This window comes from Sturnus vulgaris, chromosome 8, assembly GCF_052056855.1.
Source record: "Sturnus vulgaris isolate bStuVul1 chromosome 8, bStuVul1.hap1, whole genome shotgun sequence".
NCBI classification, from domain to species: domain Eukaryota; kingdom Metazoa; phylum Chordata; class Aves; order Passeriformes; family Sturnidae; genus Sturnus; species Sturnus vulgaris.
Window position 1 is genome coordinate 16,973,336 of NC_142250.1, and position 26,247 is coordinate 16,999,582.

At 38.1% G+C, this 26,247-nt stretch overlaps 1 protein-coding gene across 10 annotated transcripts in view; it reads right to left on the minus strand.

Annotated features, from left to right (window-relative positions):
* Window positions 1-3,952: 3,952 nt before the first annotated feature.
* KAT6B (lysine acetyltransferase 6B) overlaps window positions 3,953-26,247 on the minus strand; it is a 110,544-nt gene continuing 88,249 nt past the window's right edge. For all 10 annotated transcript variants that reach the window (XM_088168945.1, XM_014879916.2, XM_014879915.2 and 7 more), the window contains exons 13-17: window positions 13,802-14,033; window positions 11,889-12,048; window positions 11,021-11,287; window positions 9,492-9,792; window positions 3,953-7,848 (exon numbers count right to left, since the gene is read on the minus strand). In XM_088168945.1, the coding sequence (XP_088025071.1) occupies window positions 5,363-7,848; window positions 9,492-9,792; window positions 11,021-11,287; window positions 11,889-12,048; window positions 13,802-14,033 (3,446 nt within the window). In that variant the 3' untranslated portion in view covers window positions 3,953-5,362. The remainder of the gene's footprint in view (window positions 7,849-9,491; window positions 9,793-11,020; window positions 11,288-11,888; window positions 12,049-13,801; window positions 14,034-26,247) is intronic.

A 26,247-nucleotide genomic window follows, 5' to 3' on the forward strand; every position in this document is an offset into this window, starting at 1 on the left:
CACTCAACTTGTAGAGCTCCAACAGCCTAACTAATAGTGGATTATAACCAGTTCTAATGAGATTTTAGAAAAGGTAAGAGGCACCAATGAAGTCTTTAAAAATGCCTCTCAGTGACCTAACAGCAGAAGAAAGCTCTGCCGTGCTTCCAGACACTGTTCATATCAATCGCTACCAAATGTTTCCTCCTATGGCAGCTTTAGATTGCTTAATAGGTCGCTGTGCTTCCACACAGTTACATTTGTTAATAATTGCATCTGCTGACAGAAGTGCTGCTACTACATGAATGGGGGCACCAGGCAGATTTTCTGCCTTAACTTACTCCATTTACCTGTTCAACATAAATTACCACCAACTGTATGTTGAAACAATGAGAGTTTTGCCAGCATTTGATATTCTTAAAATGTACCTCAGAGGAGGATCCCAATTAAGCCACGTTTACCTTTGCTGCATCTGCAAAAAGGTGAGGCCCTCACCCTCCCTATAAGAATTTTACCTAATTTAATGTGTCAGATAGGAGGTATTTGCTCAGTGCTGAGAGCAATGGCCTGGCCATCAAGCACACAGGAGAGTTCTCTTGGTCTTTACCAGCTAACAAGGGACTTTGGTACAGTATGAACTGTGTAAGTCTGGATACTTGAAAAAAAAATACAGGGCAGAAATATGCCATTGAGAACTGCAAGGATATGCTACTAAACAGAGTTATATATTTTTTGTAGATGTTAATAGTGCTTCACAGACTTGGCACCTCTAGTGTGAAGGGTTTTCTATTCCTTCACTTCCTTTTGGGGCTCAAAACCCAGTAAATCATTAATCCCCAAACACTAACTGTAGCCAAGTCTGCAGATAAAGCAAAAGCATTGCATTATGGTTATCATTTGGATTTATCTGCACAATAAACACCTCACCTTTCAATTCTCAGAAAAGCAGACCACATTTAACATAACTAAACTACTGCTAAAAACTGAGTACAGATTAGACATGACTACGTGAACAATATTCATGATAGAGATAGACAAACTCTGGGACTTAAAGCAAATTAAGTATCCCTATACCTGTATTAGGAGGGAGAAAAAACCCACTGAAAAAAAAAACCCAGAAGTAACAGGGAACTGGAAGTAAGTAATTTGACATTTCAAAAATAAATAAGCACTCACAATGTGGGTTTAGAGTAAAAATATTTTTGGATGAGATCCCTCAGCTCTTTCCACCTACTCCCTTCAAATGCACCTTTCCACACCACCTTGTCTACTGCAGTTTAATTCTCACAGACACAGAAGAGCTCTTCCAGCCTTGTGTCAGAAACTTGCCTTGCATGGCCCTGCTTTCCTTTACACTGGCAGTGAAAGCTAAATGTTTCTTAGCATTTGCTTTACAGAGAGAAATTCTGTATCAAATGATAAACTAAGAGGTAACAAATATCTGTAAGGATTTCCCTTTGTCAAGCTTCAGGTTGTCTTCTCTCTTGTATCCTGCATGAGAGCTTGATGACTGCTGTAACTGAAAGAGGATTTTTCATTGATTTACATGCATAATTGATCACCCTCAGCACTACAGAAAATTGTCAGGGCCATTCTTTCTATTTACCATGCTGATATAAATGGAGTTTGCATCTGTCAACCACCCTTCCAGATGGACAAATTAAACAGCTTATAAAACACAGACAGTGATCTAACATGGAATATTAGTACCTTTAGCAGGCCTTCATTTCTGTTTATGTCAGAGATTCTTACAATGTTATTAAAAAATTGGTTGCATTTTGCCCACTGCTAGTGGATCAGGCAGCCTGAGCAGAACAACACTTACCATTGCTGTCTTTGCTAAAGGATGAGTGCAGCTTCCATGAGTACTGGCATTTGGCAGCTTCCAGATGAAGTATGTCCTGCTCCAAAGAGAAGTATCTTTCCTAGAACCAGGTCTTGCCTGAAGAACTCTGCTGGCATAGCTGTGCCAATTAAGCAGTTCTGAAGTAAACATACTTTTAATTTACTTCCCATCTTTTTTTGCCTACTGTTCTCCCAGAATTAATGAGACTAAACAGAAAAGCAGAAGCTCTGGAATACATGACTTCCACGAAGTGAGGCAACTCTTGCAAGCTTCCAATCAGCTGATTCACAAGTGCCAGAAGCACAGACACCAGCCACAAGCCAGGTCTGCAGGAAACACACAACTCAACAAGGCAAGTGGATTTCCTCCTTGCCAACCACCAGTGGCATGGAGCATTCTGTAAGAGGGCATGGCCAAGGAAGCCTCCTGCCTTTCACAAGAATCATCTATTGCAATTCTGTGAAGAATTTAAGGACAGTAAAAGCTCATTCCCCTTGGGATGGTGCTAGAGCACACAGTCAAAACTGACCCTGCAAGGTGCATAAGAGAGAACAAGCACAACTTTCAAGGAAAAGACAATCTTGTCACTTATCAGGAATTTTAGTGCTGTAATGCAAGTCACAGCTCAACAGTCGTTATGGGAAAAGATGTAGGATAGTCCCTTGTCTTCCTGAAAAAAATTAAATTCTGAAATAACAGAATTATATTGGAAACTTGCCTGTTGTGAACACACTCTGCATAATTTCCCAACCAACTCTTAACCTGTATATTGCCAATACAGAATTTTAGCAATATGCTGGAGTCAGGATGCTTTGTTTCAGGTTCACAAATACTTGAAATGGTAAGAAGGTTTGACTTGCCTGTATGTTACAGGCTTCAAAACTTGAAGCTAAACAGTAGCAGATAAAGCCCAAGTACCTTTTACACTCACTGTAAAAGCACACAAATGAAAAATCACAAAACATAAAGCTAAACACACCTGAAAGCTGCACAAAACTGCGTCGAGTTCCACTTTCCTCTCCCTAAGCATAAAAAAGGTGAGTTACTTTGTGAAGATGAAAACAAAGTTTAAGTACTATGAATACTCTCTGCATTCAAATCAACAAACTTGACAAGGTAAGGCATGAACCGAGATCTTTGTTGTATTGTGCTCTCCTTATCAGGTGTTCTGAACCCCTAAGACACAAGTTACTCCAGATTACCATTTGACCAGCAATTTTAGCTCTCATTTAGATTCACTATTTTAGGTTCACTGCTGCCCCATTGTATTAAAACTGAACAGGTCGTGCACATCAATCTGTAGTATCAGTTTCTTGATTTGGCACCACCACACAGTAATGGTTTTATTTAAAGAATTACACATTTCCTTGAGTTTTAGATATATTAAATATTACCTTTAAAGCTGTTTTATATACTGGAATGGGGACAGTTTTCAGTCAAGATGGCCACACCTTTCATCTTAGCTAGCAACCTTACTGCAGTGACAGTGGCAATATCCACATTAGAAGCATCCTGAAAAATTATTACAAGGACTTTTTCTGGTGTAGGTTCACACATCCCACATTTGAATTTGTCCACTCGTGAGATCCACATATAGACAGCCTTCTTGTGTTTAACAGATCTTCTAGTGCTAGATGAGAAGTGCTCATCTCTGTGTGTTTGTGTGTGCCCACATACATGCATATACACAGAACCCATAGATTCAATGCAGAATGTGCATCATCTTGTCACCCAGCAACGATGACAAAGGGAGAGATTACAATTCTACTATTAAAATACAGTTCAAACACCACATCTGTTACTATCATATATCCTTTTATATATATATTCACACTTTCTGTAGGAAAGAAGTTTCATACATTAAATATTGACAACCTTGTAAGGTATTAAATACATATTTATTCAATATTTTATTAAGATTATTAAAAAAAATAATCTTAGGTATTCTTTATTTTCACAAGATGTATGCAATTATGATGAGTAACCTACACTTAAGCTCTAAATAGCCTAATCCAAACCCCACCAACTTTAATGGGCTTTAGATCAAGCATGAGAGAGCACCTTAACAAACACTGTTTCAGGAGGTAATTCCCATGCAACATCAAACTATGACAAGACACAAGAGGCTAAAAATGGCTCATCATAATTTATTTTATGTTAAAATGTACAGCTTGGGGGGAGGGGGGGGGTGTAGTTTTTTGCAGTTTTTATTTTTGTTGCTTGGGTGGGTCTTTTGTGGGTATTTTTTTAAGTGACTGACTAAAAAGATAACAGATAAATACAAGAGTGTCACTGGGTCCTATTTTTACATGTATCAAGCCTCTTCTCTTCGGCCCTTACAGTCACTCTGTACAGGTACAAAGGCTACAAAAAAGGAAGCAATATAAACAGACACAAATAACTTTTGCCTTTTTACATGCGATCTGTAAGCTTAGTTTGAGCTATTCACACGCTACTGCTCTATTTTTTCCCTTAAAAAATAACTCCAATATTTTATAAAGATAGAAAAATCTACAGATGGAATGAAAATGTAAAGTTAGAGGCATTTCCATAAAATAGCAACTTTACACCAAATTCACTACTTTTTTTTTTAAATCCTGCCAAGTATTTGGACATATACGAAAATGTTTCAAAACTTGACAAATAAACACTGAGATGTTTCAATCAACAAAAAAACATAAGTTTTTATAAAACAGAAAGCTGCCTTTTTCCTACCCAGCTCCAAAGAAACTGGTCACAAAAATGGAAAAGAGTCTCAACTTTACACTAAACATACAGCAATAAAACCCTTTGAACTAACCAAAATGTGAATAGCTTTTGCAGCTTTTTTATTATTTTTACAAGTTTTATAATTAACAAAAATATAGTTCTGGTTTTTTTACCCCTCAAACTAGGGTAACCTAATCAAGGCAAAAAAATTAAGAAATGGCTTACTGTTAAGCACAACACTTGTACAGTACTACAAAATGCACTGTCACTAACAAAGACATTAGCGGCATGCAGAAGTGTCACCTTCAGAAACAAAATAATACAATAAAAGAACTGCTAAAAGGCATTTACATGTGGGGAAAGGAGAGAGAAAAAGCTCATGATCCAGTACTGTCTGATAGTTTTGGAGTCTGTTTATCCACATTTTTAATGGGAGCAGGCACATAAAATGGCTCTGAACCATCAGCTGCTGTGTAATTGCAGTTCATAGAAAGAGTTCTTCCTTTCCAGAGAACTTCAAGCTCAATGAAATAAAGAAAAAATGGAAAACCACCTAATTCCCCCCAAAGAGAAGTTAAATCTTACAATGTTAAAAAAACGAACAAAAAATCCCAAAACAGAACAAAACAAAAAAAAACCAAAAAAAAATCCACAACAAAGCAAGAAATAAAGAAAAAACTGGTATAAGGCTTTCTGCTGCATACAGCTTTTAAATGGTGCCAACAAATGTTTTTGCATTCACACCAATTGCTGGTTTTGAAATCGTACTCTCCAAAGGTATTTGTGCAGATCAATCCCATACGCCAGTTTGGTGTCTCTCCCGGGGGCCTACCTTCTCATGTAGGATCCATTGAGAGACTGTTTGGACATGCCTGTGTTCATGTAGCCGTGGTGGCCCGGAGGAGTGTACATCATGTTACTGTGGGGTGCTGTCTGCATTGGCTGCTGTGCATATGGCTGAGTTCCCATCATTCCCATCTGCATCTGCATAGGGTACTGAGGGGTTTGATTCATATACCCATGATTACTGTGATAGCCACTATTCATCATTGGCTGGGACATACTGTAACCATTCATAGCATTAAGGGTGTTCATATTCATGTTCACTGAATTGACATTATAAGCAGGGGCTGGCATCAAATTTACACTCATGTTCATGCCACGCTGCATTGTTAAGGTCCGTGCAGGCCCTTGCATGGCCACAGTCTGTGAAGCTCGCCCATAAATTTGTGGCTGATGGGCGGCAGCAGCAGGCGGCAGAGGCGTGGATTTGGTTCTTACAGAGACATGACCTTTGCTGGCCATCTGAGTCTGCAGTCTTTGGGTGTGGGATATTCCAATATTCGATGAAGTCATATTACGCTGCAAAAGGGGAGGTGGCAAATTCATGGGAGGAGGAGTAAGGTTGGGGGGAGGGGTCATGGTAGCCTGTGCTTGGGGTCCTCCAGGAACAGCATGTGGAGACTGAGAAAGCTGAACAAGCCCTGTGTTACTTAAGGGGGCAGACAAAGAGGCACTGTTTGCATAGGAAGTTACAGCAGCTGAATGGCTGTAAGGCAAAGAATGATCCATAAGCGTATTAGTTAACTGTTGCAGTTTAGCAAGGCTGAAGGTGGCAGATGGCTGTGAGTAATGCCCTGCTCCGAATTCACTCTGCCCCATTCTTTCATATAACCCAATGTTGGCATTGCTAGTCTCAGGGATTTCAGTCAACTGCATAGGTGGTGTGAAATTAGCAGCCATGCTGCACTGGGATAACTGTTGGTTGCTGCTTGGAGGCCTTTCAACAACACAGCCTTGGGGAGATTTCACATTACAAGTGGGAGGAGAATTGATGTTTGCTTGTTGCATCATACTGCAGCTTCCATTGATGTTAGACATCTGCTGAGTGACTGCACAGCTACTTTGAGTTAGGTTGCTAGACGTAAGGCTGCTGTATGAGCAACTGTTTTGAGAAGAGTTGTTTCCACAAATACTACTGCCCATTGTAGAATCGTAACTGCTTGGGTTTTCATAGTTTTCTGTTGTGCTCTCGATACTTCCTAAGTCACTAAAGCCACTATCCACAACTTGCTGCGAATGATCAGAAACAGAGGGAACATCCATCATTGGGCTGGTCTCCATGTTCTGCAGAGACGGCACAGAAATGGCACTTTGATCTGGGCTGATCTGAGCGTAGCTGTTCTCTAAAGGAGCAACATTTGGACTATTAACAGAACGAACTGACTGGCTGGGATGAGAGTGCACAGATGAAACTGGGCTGCTGTGGTCAGACTGCTGACAGTCATCCAGTGTGGTCATCTGGGGACTTTGGTCGTTGTGGGCATAGTTCTGCAAACTTCTACAGGCCTCTTGAGTCTCTGCACAGTCTTGAAATGTATCTTCATGTTCACTTGTTTCTTGGGTTAGAGACTGTACTGCCTGAACTGTCTCTGAGTCTATCTCCATGGTCTCAGTACTCTCTCCCTTGAAATCGGAATGTAATTCTTCACCAGCTTTTTGGTCCTGGTTGTTGTCTGCATGATCATCATCAGATTCAGGCACTGGGTCTGAATCTGTAGCAAGTTCCTTCTGGTCACTTTCACACTCATCAGCTGCAAGGTCAACCCCACAATCCATTAACTCCTCCTGATTTGAATTACCAGTTTGAACATTTACGTCTAAAAAAGACTGCTGAGTTTCCAGCATTTCTTTGAAAGCTTCACCAGGCAATTCCTCTTTCTCCACTTCTGTTGAACCCATGTGACTATCATCTTCATCATCTGCATCATGATCCTCATTGTGAGAAGGTTCTTCATCCTCCTCCTCCTCTTCCTCTTGATCATCCAGATGCATGGACTCCTTTTTGTGCACAAAAACTTCTTCAGCTTTGTCTTTTTCTTGATCTTTTGAATTGATTACATCTTCTTCTATGCTCCTTTCTTCTTCTCCAGCTTTCAGAATATCATTTTCTTGTTTTTCTAAGGGTTCACTGGGTGGATGCAGAGGTTCAGGTTCTACTTCTTTCACCTCATCATCTGGTGGTGGTAATGCTTCAAGAGGTTCTTTAATAGCTTCCTCTGTAACAGCAGCAACTGAACAGGGCTTGTCTTCAGCTACTTCCTTTTGTTCTTCTACCAACACCTGGTAGTCAGGCTCCATGGGGGTCTCAGGTGGAGTGTATAAATTAAGCTTAAAGCCAGGTTTTCTTTCTTTGCTTTGCCTCCATTTAGATGGACCACGTTTAACTCCTTTGGGCCAACCCTGCTTACTCTTTAAAGGTTCAAGATTGTCTTTAGTGCTTTCTTCCAACACAGCTACATCCTCTGTATTATCTTTGGGAGGTAATAGAGACAAAAAAAGAAAAAAGTCTTAGCTTGCAGACTAATCAGTATTTTCCAATATAAACCTGAAAATAATTTATAAACTTACAATGTATTAAGTATGAAACGAGTTATAAACAGGTCTCAAAACCCAGAACAATGTAGTATCTGCAGCTCAAAGACACTACATAGATATATTATGGTTTGGTGGCCTTTTAACAGACACTATCAGAACCACCATTTACACATTAGAAGAACCCCAGAGATTTAAATGACAAGACATGTAAACTAAAGCAAATACTGTCCAAATATTTGATTTTTCATCTTTGGTTTTAGAATAGAAGTATGCCTTCACTTTATATAGACATTGATCTAACACACGTTCATCTTTTTTGACAGTAATGACATGAAAGTCTGGAGTTCCTTCTTTGACCATTCTGAAGGACAAGCCATAACAAATATATAACACTGAGAAAAAATGGTTCATTGTAGTAATTTCTCATGGGCAACATGTCATGACATGGCTCACAAGAGATGATGGAAGACAAAAGGTAATTAAAATTAGACACAGTGCATCAGAACACTAAACTAATCCATTGACTATAAAAAAAGGACCCAAACACAAATTCATCTTCTTCCTTTCTCCCCAGATACCACTTACATATACCACAGGAAAAAAAGGAGAATTATCAAGATAAAACATGTTGCACTTGGGCGTGTAATGCTTCAGTGATACTTCCATATTGTGATGATATTTTGTATTTGCCCATGGACTACATCAGTCTAGTGAAAACAATGCAAACCTGACCACTGGGACATAGCTGGAACTTGCTACTATTAGTTTAAATAACTTCTTTAGAGAAGCTGGAAAAAGTGGACATGTTCTACTGTACCACATCACACAAGAGCTGTTTGAAAAAGAAATCAAGCCCATGATCCCTCAACTGAGGATTGCAAGGATGAAACTTCCAGTGTAATTACAAAAATACTGAAGTAATACCTACTGGCTTCTTACAGAAAATACACAGACCTTAGAGTCTAGTCATTTCATTCTGGAATTAGAACTCATATGCATAATTTGAGGGCCAGGAGGTTAAGGCAAGAGTATACATTCAGAGTAGCTCATCAGTAGTTTCACTATCCATCCATTAACTTTTCTGACAGGAAATATCCTTGACATCAAACTAGGAAAGCAGCTTTGAAAGGACACAGTTAAAACTGTCTCTTTCATGGGAAAAAACCCCAGGATCTTAGTGCTGAGGATACATGATGCCAGAGAAGCACCAAGCATTTCACTGAATTAGCAACAGTACTGAATAGAAAGAGATTTGTGTAAATGAAATCTTACTTTTTGCTTGTATCCTTTACCACTGATACAAAAACTATACTGGACAACATTCCAGTGACACCCTTTGCACTGCTGAGTATGAAATGCCCTGCTGTAGGGACAAAGAAATTGTTTTTGACAATATGACAAGAACTTCAATGCCTTAGATAGGAAAAGGTTTTTTCCTGAACACAAAAAGCAAATTATTATAATAACAGCTAAACACATGTCATAAAAATTTGCCAGATTTATGACAAAACGAAATACTTCTTTTGAAGGCAACCCAAAAAATTATTTTTGTGAAGATATAAGAACATTTTAAGTTTACCTGTACAATTTTCATCATTCCTGTAACAATGATTATCTTTCTCCTCCTTGTTCTGCTCTTCTTCCTCCTGTTTCTGCTGCCCAGGTTGATACTCAAAAGCTTTTCTAATCACAGGCTTCAAGTCATCATCTTCTCCATCCATCTCACAGGTGGGTTCCAGCTGTGGCATGGGACGCTCTTCATCCGAGTTATCAAACGGCTCATTCAACACCTCTGTTGTTTCAGAAATGGTCTCTGTTGTAACACTGCTGTTTATCCTTCTGCGTTTACGGCCCCTTTTCTTCTTCAGTATGAAAGGTCTCTGAAAAATAATTCCACAAATCAAACTCTTCCTACATTCCCATTCATTAACTGATTCTGAACATGAATTTTTGTAGACTGAGTTTACAATAAGCAATTTACTCATGCAAAAAAACCACCTTACCAGGCATCAAATTCAAATGGAAACAGAACCTAAAAGCAAAATGTCTGAACAGTTAAAATAGGTATGTACACATGTATACAAACCTTTCTTTAAGTGAAAATGAAGACTAGAATTGTCTTTATATTGTAGTGGCTTTTATATGCTTCTGTCAAATAATATTAATAGCACTGTTAAATAAATTGTACTCACACATTTTTCCTCTGTAGATTTATAATTCCCCAACAACCTTCACAAGTATCAAAGCTTATTCTTCTATATGTTGGGTTTCTGCTATTTTTCAAAATAAGTATGTACACAGAAAAATAGATAACATCGAAGAAGTGCACCTCAAGAATCCTACAGCTGGCTGCTCTAAAAAAAACTGGTCAAGATTTTGTCTATTGTACATTCTCAGAGATTTATGGTTACTTTAAAGTAACCTCACTTAAAATATAACCAAAGGGACAATCCAACTTCCTAATTCTCACCAGAGATGCCAAAATACAGGCTAAGGTAAAAAAAAGAAAAAATATAGGCTAAGGTGAGTGCTTTACAATTTTGGGATTCTTAAATTTACTAATTTAAGCAACTCAAAGAGTTGATTTTTCAAAGAAATTAAGAATTATGCAAACATGGCAGTAACCAGAATTTAACATTCAAATTAGAAGAATATGGGTAAAAAAAAAAACCTTTTGTTTTAACAGCATTTCTTTTGAAAAACAGTATTCCCCTTTTAGGAATTAAAAAAAATACATAAAAAGACAACTCCCACAAGTTGGACTCCATCTTAATACAAAAAAAGAAAGAACCATTAAGATATTGAACCAATACCAATGCCAAACAGTAGAGGGCAATCTCTAGTTTAAAAATTAACAGAAAAAAATCTGATTTTTTTTTGTCACTAGTATTTTACAGTTCTGTGAAAAATCCAAAAGACAAAAAATTGGATGGAGTGCAGAAGAGAGAAGAGAGGAGTAGTTAAGTGTCGAAATAACACATAAAGGATTAAAACAAAAAATGTTTTGAATGTCTTAAGAAATATTTTCAAAAAAACCAAGTTGTTATTGTGATGGTAACTACTGGATTGAACTCAGAGACTTTGAACCAAAGCACTGAAGTAACTCACCTTCCTTTTCATGGCCAGGGACTGGGGCTTGGTCAGCCGGGGAGGTGAACTCCGTTGATTCTCATCCCCACCATCCTCCTCACTGCTTTCTTTAGATTGTTCTGTGGATTGCCCTCGCTCCCCCACCACTGCCACACTTTCTGGAGATCGCAAATATTTATTTTTAGATTGTACTTTTGCAGGTGATTGCCTACTATTAGTTCTTGTGGAGAATATTTCTTGCTCTTCCTTCTCCCAGCAGCTAGCTTGTTCCATAAGACGCTCAGCCTGAAGGGTTGAGGTTAAAATAACAGGTCACTGAAACAGCATTTTCTTAGCCATACCCTTTACATTCAGCTAAATAGTTAAAATAAGTCAACCCTGATTAGCACTGCTGCCTAACCTAGCAACAACATTTCAGCTGAATCATCTAGTTGCTCCTTTACAACAGTTAACAGATAACAAACCAAAGAAGATTGCATTTCATGGGATATTTAGCACTATTAATGATGCAGCGAATTGATTTAAGTCCTTTAGCACTACATTACATGCCCACTGACTGGATCACTTTGAGCAAGTTGAGAACACAAAGAATCGATTGACAGTGCAGCCCCTGAGCTCTGCACCAAATTTGATCTGATTACATGCTCTTTGACTACCTCAGGAGTGATAAATACAGCTCCATGACAAGTGATTCACATTTTAAGTTTTCATATGTATCCCCCCAAAAGTTGCCATGTGTTGCTGCACAGCTTCCAAAAATTCTGCATTACAATAGCAGTATGTAGTGGTCAAAGCTAAATTTGCTCTCTTTAACACAGTCTATGTTGAATATTTAGAGTTATGAAAGCCAAAGGAAGAGAAATTCAGAAGAGATCTCTGATATTACCTCCTTTTCTGCTTCCCTCTCTTCTTCAGAAACAGCAGCATTAGAAACTAACAAAGGAGTCCATCTCAAGCTTTCAGGATCTACTTCATTGATACGTGGATTCGCTTTCAGTTTCTCCATATGACTTGAAATCAGCTTTTCCCTTCTAATAATTACAAACCTACAATCAAATAAACAGCAATTTAATTTAGCAAGTGATCACCTAGAATAGCCTTTCTATAGTTGTCATCCGTTTGCTAAACAGCCTGTGAAAAAAGATGGGTAAATGAAAGGATCCATCAAACTAAAAGTAGCAGCTGACACACAATGATAACATCCTTACACTACTGACTGTTTACTGGGAGGAAGTGAGGAAACAACAGTTTATGAAGTGAAAGCTCAATATTAACCATCACTAGAGCAACAGAGAGGAAAGTAAAGGTTTTATAGTTAACCACTTCAAACCTAATTCAAGAGGTTTTGTGTTGGCACTTGAATCACTGCCAGAACTATTTCTAATTTTAATGTTACATACAAACATAGAAAGAAAACACTGTGGGATCAAGTCAAGAGTGAGAAAGTCATAATGTTACAGCTGACAACCTAAGTTAACAGGACCAGAAAGTAAGTCAGAAGCACAGGTTTTCTAAGGAGGCATACAAATGTATGTAGTCCTGTGCTAATGAAGTACAAAACAACTTTCTAATTGCTATGAAGTGGCATACCAAAAGTAGGTAAAGACTAATAAAATTGCACAATGCTAATACATTAGCACTTATCCCAAACTCCCCTGTTACAAAACTATACAATTCTAAACAACAAGGATTAGTAAAAATTTCAAGTACTGTAAAAATTGGGTTGGTGAAGTAACAGTCTCTCACTGAAAAACCAAGTTTAAAAAAAGAAATCAGATCCAGAACCCTTTTCTCAGAATTGTGACAAACTTCTGCTTCACTACATGTAAGAAAAATTTCCCCTAAAACACATTTGTCCTCAGGTTGTCAGTAACAAAGTACTCCAGAAAGAATTTAAGGCAATGCCAGCACTCCTCTTACTACTCTCATACACCATCTTGTAAACTAACGTCCTTTTTGAAGGCTTGCATTCTTACTGGTTCAAAAATTACTTGTATTGAATACTAGTGCAGGCACACATAAAAATTACTGAGGCTGAACTTTTCCTGATTTTAATTTTATTTTTTTGGCAAGCCAGTGTTTGTAAGGCAGCTTTGCTTAATTATAAAATTTCTATGACTGGAATATCCAGAAAGAATTAAGATCATCTTCAGAAACACAAATACCATTGAAAGTAATTTAAGACATTTTCTGGAAAGAACCAGACCAAACAAGAAGAACAACCCAGTAAAGTTCTAAAATACCCATCAGGAACACGAAGAAAGAAGATATTCACAAAACAGGAACTCACCTTCTCAGTGCACTGACTTTCAACATTGATTGCAACATTAAATAGAAACTTGCAGTACCAGTACCTTGAGCAGAAGCACTTCACATAGAGCTGATCTGACCCCATGGTTTACATGAACTCAGCAATGATTGAAAGAGGAGGTGTGGAAAGACAGACTGCCACCCACAACCACAAATTTTTCTCTCACTGGTATTCAAAGTAAAATATTTGCACAGCCAGAGCTGGGAACACTCAGGGAAGACTATACTGAATGAAACAAAATTCTTAACTGAAAATTTTTTGAACTGGCCACATACTTCTAATAACCATTAACATAAAAGAGCATCCAAAAAAATCCCCAGGAAGAAAAGTTCTTTATGTAAGACCCATCCATCCTGACTTCTACAGTAAAATGGTTATCACTCATTTTAAAGTCAAACTTTTACACAGACATTCTTCATATCAACTATTTTGTAAGTAGAGAATGTTTTGTCTCAGTATTTAAAAATTGTTTTACAAGATTCACTGACCTATCTTCTCTTTTATCTATCATGCTGTGTTGCTGCAGGGTTGTGGCAATATCATGAGGACACATTCCAGTAGCTCGGCTCATTCCTTTGATGCTGATTTGTTTTTCATGGTGGCAGTTCAGGTATTCCAATATGACACTTTTCCAATAAGCCAAGTAGGAGAGACGACCCAGATCAGACAATGGCTTTTCAGGGGATCCTGCTTGACCCTCTCTTCTAGAAAGTAAATAACCTAGAATAAAAATAAACAGGATACCTTATGGAGAAAACAAAAGCAAGGAATTTTAACTAGCCCATAACAAAGTTGGAATTAATACAAAAGATGATCAGCATGACTGATTGAACTACTGGAACGTCTTGAAATTAAAGAAATCCTCTCTATAAAAGAGATGAGTTTTCATCATTACAGTGACATAGGAAAGATCAAATTCTTGTGACTCAGATCTTATTTTATGAGAATCAAACATTAACCAAAAACTCTTTCCTAATTGTGAGGCAAGGATGAGAAGAAAAAGCCAACATGTTTCAGACAGGTCCCATCATACACGTTCTCCTTTAGAACTGCAACTCTCTGGTCTTTTGAGAAATGTTTACACCTCAGTTATGTCACTGAAGCCAAGAACTTGCAAAAGAATCTCAAGAGGAAGTATCATGGGTAATATCAGTTAAGTCATTTTCCTTCAAGAAGCCCCAGGTGACCTAAGTTTTTGATTAAACAGCTAGAAGTTGTATTTTGGAGGTAACATAATTCACAAGATGAATTACTTGGAGAATTGGTTAAGAGAAATAATTATAAAATCATCTCCCTTAATTCACATTTAAGAACATTCACATCATTCCTGCTTGCAGTCTTCAAGACATTAACTGATCCACTATTACACAATATATACCACCTTCATTTTATATTCTAGGTATGCTGCAAGTCCCCTTTAACTCTTCAGCTTTAAGAGGATTTTACAATTTAGAGTAGAACACACCTGCCTGGAGATACCAGAAGATGCCACCTGTAAAACTGATTCAGTATAGAGAAAAAAAATAACACAATTAATAATAGGTATTCCTTTCACAGTAATTCATCTCTCCATGATACATATTCTGCATTGTGCCTTTCCAAAAACTACACAGGCCTTAAACAACCAGGCTTACAAAATGCTTCCTCCACCACAAGCATAGACATTATGTTTATGGAATTACATTGCTCAAAGTCATTTGGAATCCACCTAAATATACAGTTCTTGTGCCTTCTAATATTCTTAAAATATTTTTTCCCCTCAGATTTTTCACTTTTATTTTTCAAAGACTGATGTAAAACATATCTAGTACAGTCATGTCATGTTTGTTAAACAAATCCCACTAACCCCTTCACAAAGTTTCTCCTAATCAAATTAGCTATAAATTAAAAGCATACGATCAACATCCAGGTTTAAGAGAAGCAGTGGCTGTTTCTTTATTTTGCTGTATGGTCTGCCTGAGACAAACCACACACAGAGGTATTTTTCTTAGATAAAAACATGAAACACATACAAATACATGTCTATTTTCCCTGCCTGAAACATTGGTCTTCCCTTTCTTGGACACAGTACCAAAGGTCCACAACAGAATTCAGAAAAAACATCCACAGATATGCATCACAGTCTAATCTCCAGTCTGCCTAAAGAAATTTACATAGAAAAGCAGACATCCTACCATTTCAAGTGATCACAACATAGATACTGAAATAAGTAGTGTGCCTTTCATATTTATTAGCATGATTTGTGATAAAATGCCAGAGCTTCAGGAATATCATCCCACATCTGCCTACTCCTACAGAGCTACATAAAGCCTGTCTACATCTGCATGGCACCACAGGAAACTCAGCAAGTAAATTTAGTTTGTTTTACAGAAGAAACACTACCATAAAAATTAAGGAAATTAAGGTATTTTAGCATTTAAAGTTGCAGCATATTTAAATTTCTTCATAACTAGATGATATATTTTAGTATAGCTTGGCACTACATACACCTACTGTTGACAGAAAACATCAAATTCCACATTAAACACCACAGTGCATCCTGAATAGTTTGAAGGTAAAGAATTGTTGCTTTAATTCCAATTGCAAAAAAGTAGATCTATAGCCTATTCCACCTAATTTTAAACAAAGCTTCACTTGTATCAAGAAAGAATTCTAGATCACTTTGTGTACAACACACAAAGCCAAGTCTTACACTGCCCATAATGTCACTGCCCATAAAAAAAATGCAAAACTGAGGTAGGTAGCAGAAGCAGTGATAGAAGCCTCAATATAGGAAAAGAGAGGGAGAATAACAGATTTTAAAAATAAATCATAAGGAGAACTTAAGAGTTGCTTCAAGTAACTTTACAGCTTACCCTACCAACTTAACATTCCAGAAGTCTTTGGCACTAATAGAAAGTGTTTGCAGGGTATTTGCAAGACCTAGGTTTCATCCTTGCATTTCACTACACTTCAAAGCTACTTGGACTAAAATTCTTCCTCTACTTTCATTTTCCTCACAGATAAGGGGGCTGCACGTATAATTTCTTGGTAAACATATTATGAAGCTGAATAAAAAACCACTATCCAAACAAGAGTTTGGAATCATTACTTAGACAACCACAAGTACCTTTAGAGTTTCACTAAACTGGCTCACTGTATCTTTGCTGTGTCTGGGGATTTAGAGACCAGCTCTTAGTGGTGATTTTCACTCTACATTAAAGCACTGAAACGTTACCTGCATGGCAGTAACACCTGTCAGTATTCTTCCCCCTACCTTTCTAAAACATAACCTATGCTTTTCCAAGATACTCACATTATAGAGGATCAAAAATAGAAATCAAAGGTAACAGTCTTGGTTTTATGTAGCAAGCACTGAATGAAAAGTCTCTCTTAACAGATTCTGTGATTTGAATAACACCTATTAAATTAAATTTACCAAAGAGATGTCAAGTAATTGATCTAAGTTGCAGGTAAATAAAAACACTGCTCTTGGTAGCTCATGCATCTATCCATTTCAAGTATCTGAAATGAGCACAATATGCATATGTCCCTGTTAAACAAATACCTGCAGCCTCACTGTGTTTAATAATGGATAGCCTCCAAGTGGCAACCTGAAAGAATTTTCTTAAGGCACAGTCCTTGATATCAGGTTATGAACAACAGCAACACTCAGAGGACAAAACAGAGCTCTTCACCACCCACCCCCAAGAGTGAACAAGCCAGACTGTGTGCTACACAAACAACTAAAACCAGAACAAAATGTAAGACATAATCAAGAACAAAGAGTCATCTATCTTATCTGCTGGGCATATGAGTGATAGCATCACAAAATTCAACAGCCACAATATCATTAATGATTTTTATTTCTTGCCTTATCTCTACCCTCCACAGCAAAGCAATGCACCAAATGCCATTTACAGCCTTTGATTTCTGTCACACACACCTCCCCAGAATCACTAAGGTTTCATCTTAGCCAAGATTCGAAACAATTAGAAGAAATGCAATCTGAGAAAGGGAAAGTTCGTGTAATATACATAAATTTTATGCCTTCAACACAAATTAAGGAGATAATTAGGCATTAAAACATACATTTAAACAAACTGACTTGTAATTATCTCGTAATTTCAATCTACGACATTCCTGAAATAGCTACAGAATCCACAACACACTTATGTGAAAACAGTAACTTGAACACATCTGTGCCAGTCTCCAGAAACTTTCAGTTAGTTAACTACTGATTTTTTTTTTTGATGCTTGGCTCTGTATGTTCAAACAAGTTAAATAGCATGAGATGAGTGGTCCAGGCTTGATAGCAGGACAGTGGCAAACAGAGAAAAAACAAGGGACAAACAAACTGGCAACCAGCACCTGAAACACATGCAAACAGAGTTAGTCTGGCTTCATCCAAACAATTGGAACCAACCAGATGAGTTTAGTGTCCACACTTTTGGGCATTTTTTAAGAGCTTGGTAAGATTTGTTAAGTGTCACTCCCTTATGCAAGCAGTGCAGAGTCCATCTTCTCCCTCTATTCACTGCATTTACTTTCGTGTCCACTAGGAGAAATTTATTGTCATGTCTGCTGTGAGGTGAACAGACTTATACCTCACCAGCTCTCTCCTGAAAATCTTCTAAAGATCAGGATCAGATCAACCCCCTTTCACTCCTATGGCACAAAAAGCTGTTTTAGACATACTTCAAGCTACAAACTGCCAAGAGCAGCTATTTCATTAAGTCTCATACCTCCAAATGCCCATGACACATCCTTCTTTCCCTACCACACACACTTCTAAACATCACTACCTCAACATAATAATATTAAGCAAAAATCACAGTTTTAAATTTAGGTTAAGACAGTTGAATTGAATTTTTTTATCTGTTGAAGGAACACACTTGTTCTTTTGCTTTTAGCGTGGTAGCAAATGCAGGCTAACCTTCAAGACCATAGAGATGCAGACTGCACAGAGACCAGTGAAATACAAAGCAGCAGCAACAACTAAAACTGAAAGAAGTCAAATGAAGTTTGAAGATTTTTTAAAAGACACTCCTGCAATGAGTGTTCTCAATACACGCTTTGTGTTCTATAGCAATGAACACATCAATTTACCATTTCATTTCACTGAATAGTTAATGATGGAAGGAACCACTGGAGCTCATCTTGGCCAAGCTCCCTGCTCAGGCAGGGTCCCTCCCCCTAGAGCATTGTTGCTCAGGATTGTGTTCTGACAGCTTCTGAACATCTCCAGGACAGCAGACTGCACAACCTCTCCAGACAACCTGTTCCAGTGCTCAGCCCCCTCACATCCATAATTTCTGATGAATAGTCAAAGAACAGACATCTAGATTGAAACATTCCATTTCCTTGAGTGCAATTAACACTGACCACAATCATTATAAAGCCATTAAGCTTTCAGTAAGCTAAGGAATTAATCTTGATGCAAGCAAATAAAAAAACTCAACTTGTGAACTGGATGCAGGTGTTTGAATTGCACTTGTTTGTGTTCACACAAGACTGCATGGCCACACTATGGCTCAGTTACATACAGCAACAGTGAAACTATGGCATGCTTATTGCACAGGATTGAATGAATACTTTGCAGTTTCCAATTCACCTGAGAAGTAGGGATATCAGCTAATATGAAAGTTTGAACAAGCATCTTTGATGTAATTATATTTACTATTTCTACTTTAAAACCACCTAGAATGATCCTAGAAATACTGTATTTTATTATTAAATAAAAAGATTACTTTGTTTAGCTTAAGAGCAAACAATAGTCAGTCAGTTAGCATACACACTTTGGAAAAGAAATAATTGTAGCTGAGTAGCTCCTAAGAAAGTGAAATGGAGGGTTGTAGTTGGCTTGGAAGTCTATCACTCATCCTTTTATGAAAGGATCATAGCATTTCTTGCCTTCTCCAACGGGCAATATAGTTGTACATTCTACTGAAAAACCCATATAGCCAGAATATAATCCTTCCAGAGCATGCTGAGGCAGCTTCAATGCAATATCCTCCAGAAGATGGTACCAGCTGAAACTTTAGTACAATTGCCTGTGTTCTATGAAGTGTGTGCTCCCTCAAGGGAGTATCTGACATAGCACCCTCACCACAAACAACAGTGACATAAGCCATGGACACTGTGCTGATCAACTCAATTCCTCCATTCCTTGAACTTCACAGACAGGCAGGTTCTTTGAGAACAGTGCCACAAAGAGGCACTTGACTCTTTTGAGGGCATCATGTATGATGTTCAGCTACTGTTTTGAAACCTCAGTGCATTACATTGCAATGCAGCACATTGTCTTCAGCAGAAACAGAATCAGCAAAAATGTACCTGAATTGAATACTGATTCTCATTCTGTGCCTGGACGAGCACTTGGAAATTGCAGCTCCTTTCTCCTATGTTACTAGCAACATATCCATGTATTTGCTTTTCACTTATGGAGGCTAAAAACCAAAACAAACAGTCTTCAAAGTGGACCCCAAGGGTAAGGATTAATGAGCCCTACCTTTTAGCTAGAACAGATTTTTGTCTGCTACACAAACTCTGGAAATAACAGTTTCCACAGAAAATTTATAAAGTATTTTATCTGAGAGCTTGTGATCAAGGAAACTGTTTTGTGTGCCTTATGTATCAAATACATCATGCTCTGCAGACAAACATAGTTCTGATCTTATTTAAAAAGTCATGTTCAATATAATTTTCTAGGAAATCAATCATGTCAATCTCTCTGAAAAACAAAGTTACAAATGCTAGTAAAGAAGGTCTGCTATATTCTTGTAATTGAGACAGAGCTCACTTTACAAAAGAAAGAGCAAAAAGACAGATATCTTTAAACTATAATGTGTCCTACCAGAGTATTCCAGCCCTTATCTTGGATTAGCCTAGTTGTTCTGAAGAACAGAATTTTCCACTCAAATTTTGTAATTCAAACTTGAATCTTTGCTTTTCTTAAAATATCTACAGATTAGAGTGGCATTTACCTTAAAGAAAAGCTGCAACCAAATAGTCTTTCTTTCAAAAACAGAACTACACCAATGATAGTTTAATACAGGAAAAGGAGAGCTTTGCTTCACTGAAAAAACTCATTACAGAGAAATGTTTGCATCTTGTTTCATACCTCCACATTCACAGAATTATCAGTCTTTACACACTTGGCTCTTCAACAGGAGCAATTTTTACAGGAGAAGACCCATATAGAAAATGCAATATAGCAAAGGTCCCTGGACCAGAATAACTCCTGAGTCTTACAGGAATAACCCTGCCAGTGGCTAATAACCTACTACTAGCCTTTGAACAAGAGAGGACTCGGTCTTAAAAACATAAGAAGAAGCTGTCTTGATCAAACTCTGCTGAACATAATCAAGATTTCCTTTTTTGCTATCACCTTCCATGTGACCTAGTAAAACTACATGAGCATCATCATAGCACCTTCAAAGGGAAAGATTTCTGTTTTTCTGTATTGGGAATATTTACTTCATTTATATGAAAGAAATCTGTATATAAAGTACAAAAGATGAAAATTTCAGAGAAGTATCATTGCAAAACCCTTAATTTATTGCTTAAGTATTACAATACCCACAAAACAAAGATTGTATTATCATACCTGAATTATCTTCCAATCACTGTTAAACCCAGAAAATCAGGCTGTATGCTTGTAATATGTAATGACAGAATCAGGGTGAGGAATAGATCATATGAAAAAGCAAGTTCAAATCTGTTAATTTGGCTTCCAACATGGAGTCTCTTTAGCCACTGTAATTTGTCTCACAGCAAAACAAAAAAGCAAACTTAAATGGTTCCAAACTTGCTCAAACCTAGCCTGCACAGAAAGGCCATTTCAAAATCAGGTTTCAACTCCCAAACAGGAATGAATAGCTTAGAACAAGTGTCAGGTTGTCAGTCATGAAACAGCTACTGAGCTGCTCCAACATGCAGCAAAGCCACAATGGGGTGAAGTGCCAGCAGCTTCCCCTACGAGACATCACTGGTATGTCTGGGCTACAGCAGCCAGCTGGAAATGGCTGAACTGAATAAAGGACAATACAGACAGCAGAGACACAGTGTGCCATTCTAAAGGACAACCTTGCTGTCCAGCCATGCACTAAGGCCACCCCAATCAAATTCATTGGAACAGCTACACAGAACTGCAGTCAATACCTAACTCCATTTCCTCCTTCTGGACCTGTTCAGCTATACTAACAATAGGAAAACACCACTGATCCTATAAATAGGCTTGAGGAAAGCTGCCAGTGTTAAGCACCACATTATCAAGTCCACTTCAAAATGCACCTATGCAAGACAGTGCCTAAATGACAGCCTACTGACAGCACGTGACTTCCAAACTTCCTGAAGCTTACTTCCAAAGTTCTCTTATCATGAGGCAATGTAATGCTAGCAACCAAGTTTCAGAAGGCAGCACATATGGAAATACCTGTAGACAGAATTCATACAGACCTATGTTATGTGACTTATACCAAGTCCTATGCTCTCTAACGTTTGTGATAGAAAACCATTTATTTCACTCATTCATCTTCCTTGAGTGTCTTGAAGATGCATGTAACATTTGTCATCCTTCAGTTACTGAGGATGTTCCCAATTGCCCTGACTTCTCAAAGACAGTGGGGAGAGGTGTTGGAGTCATGTCAGCCAATTCCCCAGCATGAATCTCACCATTTCACTTAAGTACTCAAACTCGATCTTCCTCTAGCAAAGATGGCATCTCCCTCTGCTGCTTAAACTCTGTCACACCTGAGAACAGCTCCTGCCAAGAAAGTACAGAGTACCTCAGATCCCTTCTGAGATCCACCCCAAGCCCCTTTGTTGTCACATCAAGCTTATTCCATTCATCAGCAGGACCATGTTCTGCTTACTCTTCCTTTGGCTGCCCACATACTTCTAAGAGCTCTCCCCATTTTGTTACTTTCCATCTCCCTCAGTTTCAACTCCAACCAAACTTTGGCTGAACATTGCTGCACATGTAAGCAATACCAGTGCCTTTTGTAGACTTTGGTTTTGCTAAGGGCAGTAACTCTCCCTGCAGCCTAGCAGGCTTACTGGCATGCCTGCTATTGTCATCAACATTAGCATAAATAATTTTTGCAGTCTGAAGTGCTGGAGTCAGTAAGAGCCTAAGAGCACATGGAGAGCTAACCTCACAAAAGGAAACTGTTTCCAGAGATGAACATGTCCTCTGCTCTTCACAGCAAACTTGTTGAAGGACACCACTTAGTAGTTCTTCAAACAAGACCAAATTCTGGACCTTAGTCTCATAGTTAACCTCCTAATTTCTCTCAGGATCTGAAATCCTACCATCTCCCAGCCACTACAGCCTGGGCTACCAAATGCAAAGTATTTGCCCCAGCAGGTCCTTCCAAAATCTGTGTCTAAATAGCGTCCCAAGTACCCTGCTGTCCTTGCAGAAGAGTTTCAAAAAGCCCTTGGGAAAAAAGGCCTTTCACTAGCAGGTATCACTCAGCTGCTTGCAAGGTTCATCCTCTTCCCTTTTTAGATCAGGCTGTGTATAACAAATGCCCAGCACAGCATTAATGGCTGCTGCCCTGTCCTGATTCTGAAGCATACAGGCTTGCCAGGCCTATGACCCATTCCAGAGCACAGAATCATACTTCCAATTACTTTGTGTAGAACACAACCTCCTCTCCTTGGCTTCATTGCCTGTCCCTGCAGAGACTGTGACACATCTCTTGCAGCAGTACAGCCTTATGAGCTACCCACTGCATCTCTGTAACCCCAGTGAGGTTACAGCTCAAGGACAAAGTACAGTCTTCTAATACTTCCTTTTTGTCTACAGGACATGGGAAACTGGAATAATGGGATCTCAAATGCAAGGAAAGAGGGCACCCTTCCCCTGCCTACTCCAATTATCTCTTTAAAATCCCATTCTCCACCAAGCCCAAGACCAGGATAGCTATTTATTCCCCTAGAAAAGCTGTCCCAATTGATTTCTGATGTGCTAGTGTGGTCATTCCAAGTGATGCCTGTGACACATCACCCTCTTACATGTATTAACTCCTAACAGCTCTCTGACCTTCAGGACAACTGATTCTGGGCCAACTGTTCCATTAATTGTGAGGTTTGCATGTGTTTGTTATTGGTACCATCCACCTGTTTGTTACAAAGTTCAATCACCTTCTAAACTTAGGATCCATCAACATGCTCCCTCCTTCTATGCTATCCTCCAAAAAGCTCAAAATGTATTAAGAAACACATATGTTGTATTCTCCTTAACCACTATCCTACTCTATCCTGCTCTAAAATGCAGCATCTTGTTCAATTTTCTGTTATTTAGTCTAAGTATTCCTCAGTACAATAAACTAATACCAATATTCTATTGTATTTTAAAGTGTATTGAGTTTACAGCAAGGGTCGTTGCATTTGCATCTTTTTCTACTGCTACAAAAAAGTGAAAAAAAAAGCACTTAAAACAAGTATGCATCTCTCTATGAAGTATTATGAGAGACAATTTGAAGAAACTTCACCAAGAAGTCAGCATATACTCCTATTAGGAAGGATTCATGTTGGAGAGCACTTCCTATGAACTTGTATCCAGACAAAGGCTGGGAAGGGTTCAAGACATCTGTGCTCTTGTATTACCATTCTAGATGCATTTCTGCCCATTTTAAACACTATTTTTCTATCAGATAGTATTATATCTAGCACAAGTATGCCCCATAAACTAATTAGAGCAACAATACCTGTAATTAAGAATTCGGATCATTTTGGTTATTAATGTCATCATGTTTTTAAGCAGTCAGTAATCAAGCCCACTGATGTGCTCTATCTGCCAGTGAAGTTAGACCAAAAACAAAAACATCACCACTTGGCAAGAGCTGCTGGAGGGCAACAAAGGGGTAGGAACTGTGCACCAATGTCATGCAAATGGAGTCAAATAGGAGCAGGTTTGTTGGATCACAAGAACAGATTTTATTCTACTGATCTTTCCACAATTTTAGATTGAATGTGGCCTTCACAGAACAAGTATTTTAAGAACTGCATCCACACTAGATCTGCAAAATAAAGCAACACCAAGTAACTAAGAAACACTAACATTTTGGACTTCAGATCTGATTCATAAGGATAAAGTTTTGCCATGCACTGCATAACTTAAACCTGTCAATCTCAGGTTCATATTTATGTATGCACATCACAATCACACATACCAACATTTACATACAATTTCACACACAGCAAGGGGAACTCAACACCACTGAAGTAACTTCTACAGAAAACATAATCAAGGCACTTAGGAAAGGCTTCTTGATAAACACTCAAAAGATGCCAATACACAGCTGAAAAGCATAAGCAGATAGGAGTGTCACAGCAAAATTCAGCTACTGCTGAGAGCAGGAAGCAGCTTAAAAATCTGCTTCTCAGAGATCCCTACTCCCAAGTCAGAGCCTTGCAGAAGGTCCTATGCAATAACTTGTGCTCAGAATATAACCCTTACATAATCAGCACTATTCAACTCCTATTTATATTTTGTTAATATTTATGGCAGAAGAAAACATACTCATGAGACTCCATCCAGAAAAGAAGCAGCCAGTGAGCTGTTACCCTTCCACGTTCAGACTTCTCCTCTGTCTCTTTAAAGGCCACCCTCTGCAAATTAATTACCAGACTCAGGCAGATGGAATCAAGCACTTTTCCATTAACGTTTGTTTTGTTTGAAACAAAACCAAGTAAAATAAATCCTTTAGTATGGAAGGAAAGAACTTGTGAGTTTTCATGCAATGTCCCATATCAAGCCAAAGATCTGAAAGAACAGCAAGTACTAGCAACAGTTTTAAAAATATACCAGTATCGAAGGTAAAGATTTACCTCAAACCAACATTTTAAACTACCCTAAGAGCTAATGTTTTTTGTTGTACAAAACATAACATTTTTTTTTTTTTTTTGATATATGAACAAGTTGAGAAGACACAGGTTCAAAAGGGTAGTCAGAAATATCAAACCAGCTGAGTATTCAGACAGGACAACTCAATAGAGATAGGTCAGCTCAATGCTGCAAGTTCAGAGGTATGACCAGGAGTGGAAGGCAGAAATAGGTAAGGTGAAAGTGTGAGCTTATTAAGACTTACAATTCCCAAAACTGTAAATCATGTTACCATTTTTTTCCATAACTATTCTGTGTGCCTCTGAACTGTTCTTATCTATGTCAGTGGGAAGAAGGTCAAAGATAGAGGACCTTAAATAGGTGTTAGTACCCTCTTTGAAAGCACTTTTGAAACAGCTTCAAAGGACCCCAATCCCAAGATCCACACAAACACTATTTAAAAAAAAAAGACTAGCTGTAACTTGAGATGCTCAGATCAGTGAACAACCTGCTACATTCTCTTTTCTTTGTCAGAGTAAAGAAAAGCTTTCTTCATGATGAACAGAGTAAGCCAAAGATTCTCTCATTATTGTTACAAGAAATAATGCCAGCTCTCATTCCTCTCCACATCCTCAAGCAAACCCAACACAGGAGGCCCAAAACCTTTAACTCCTTTATAGAAAGCTTCACAGAAGAGGTTAGAGCTAAACAAATGCCCTTCATGAATAAAAGGAAAGGTAAAGATGACTGCATTACAGTCAGACCTACAAAAGGCACCCTTTGAGTGAATTAATTTGCTAACACTTATTTTACCTGTGCCAGTTGCCAGTAAACCCCTTGAGTGGAGGTTCTGTGCATGAAGTGGACTACTTATAAGCAGAGTGAAAGCATAAGCAAGAGAAAGAACTGAAGTACCCTTAAAAGCAAGACTTGTATGTGCAGAGGGCATCAGTCTTGAATACCAATTGGATGAATAAATTTGTCAGTAGGTTAAGTGGCTTAGAAGATCATTAACAACTCTGTATTGTTCTTGGTTTTATAAGCAGTATTTTAAGTTATTTAAATTTACATTTTAAAAACTATTCAGTAAATTACACTGAGAAGTGAATTGTTTCTATA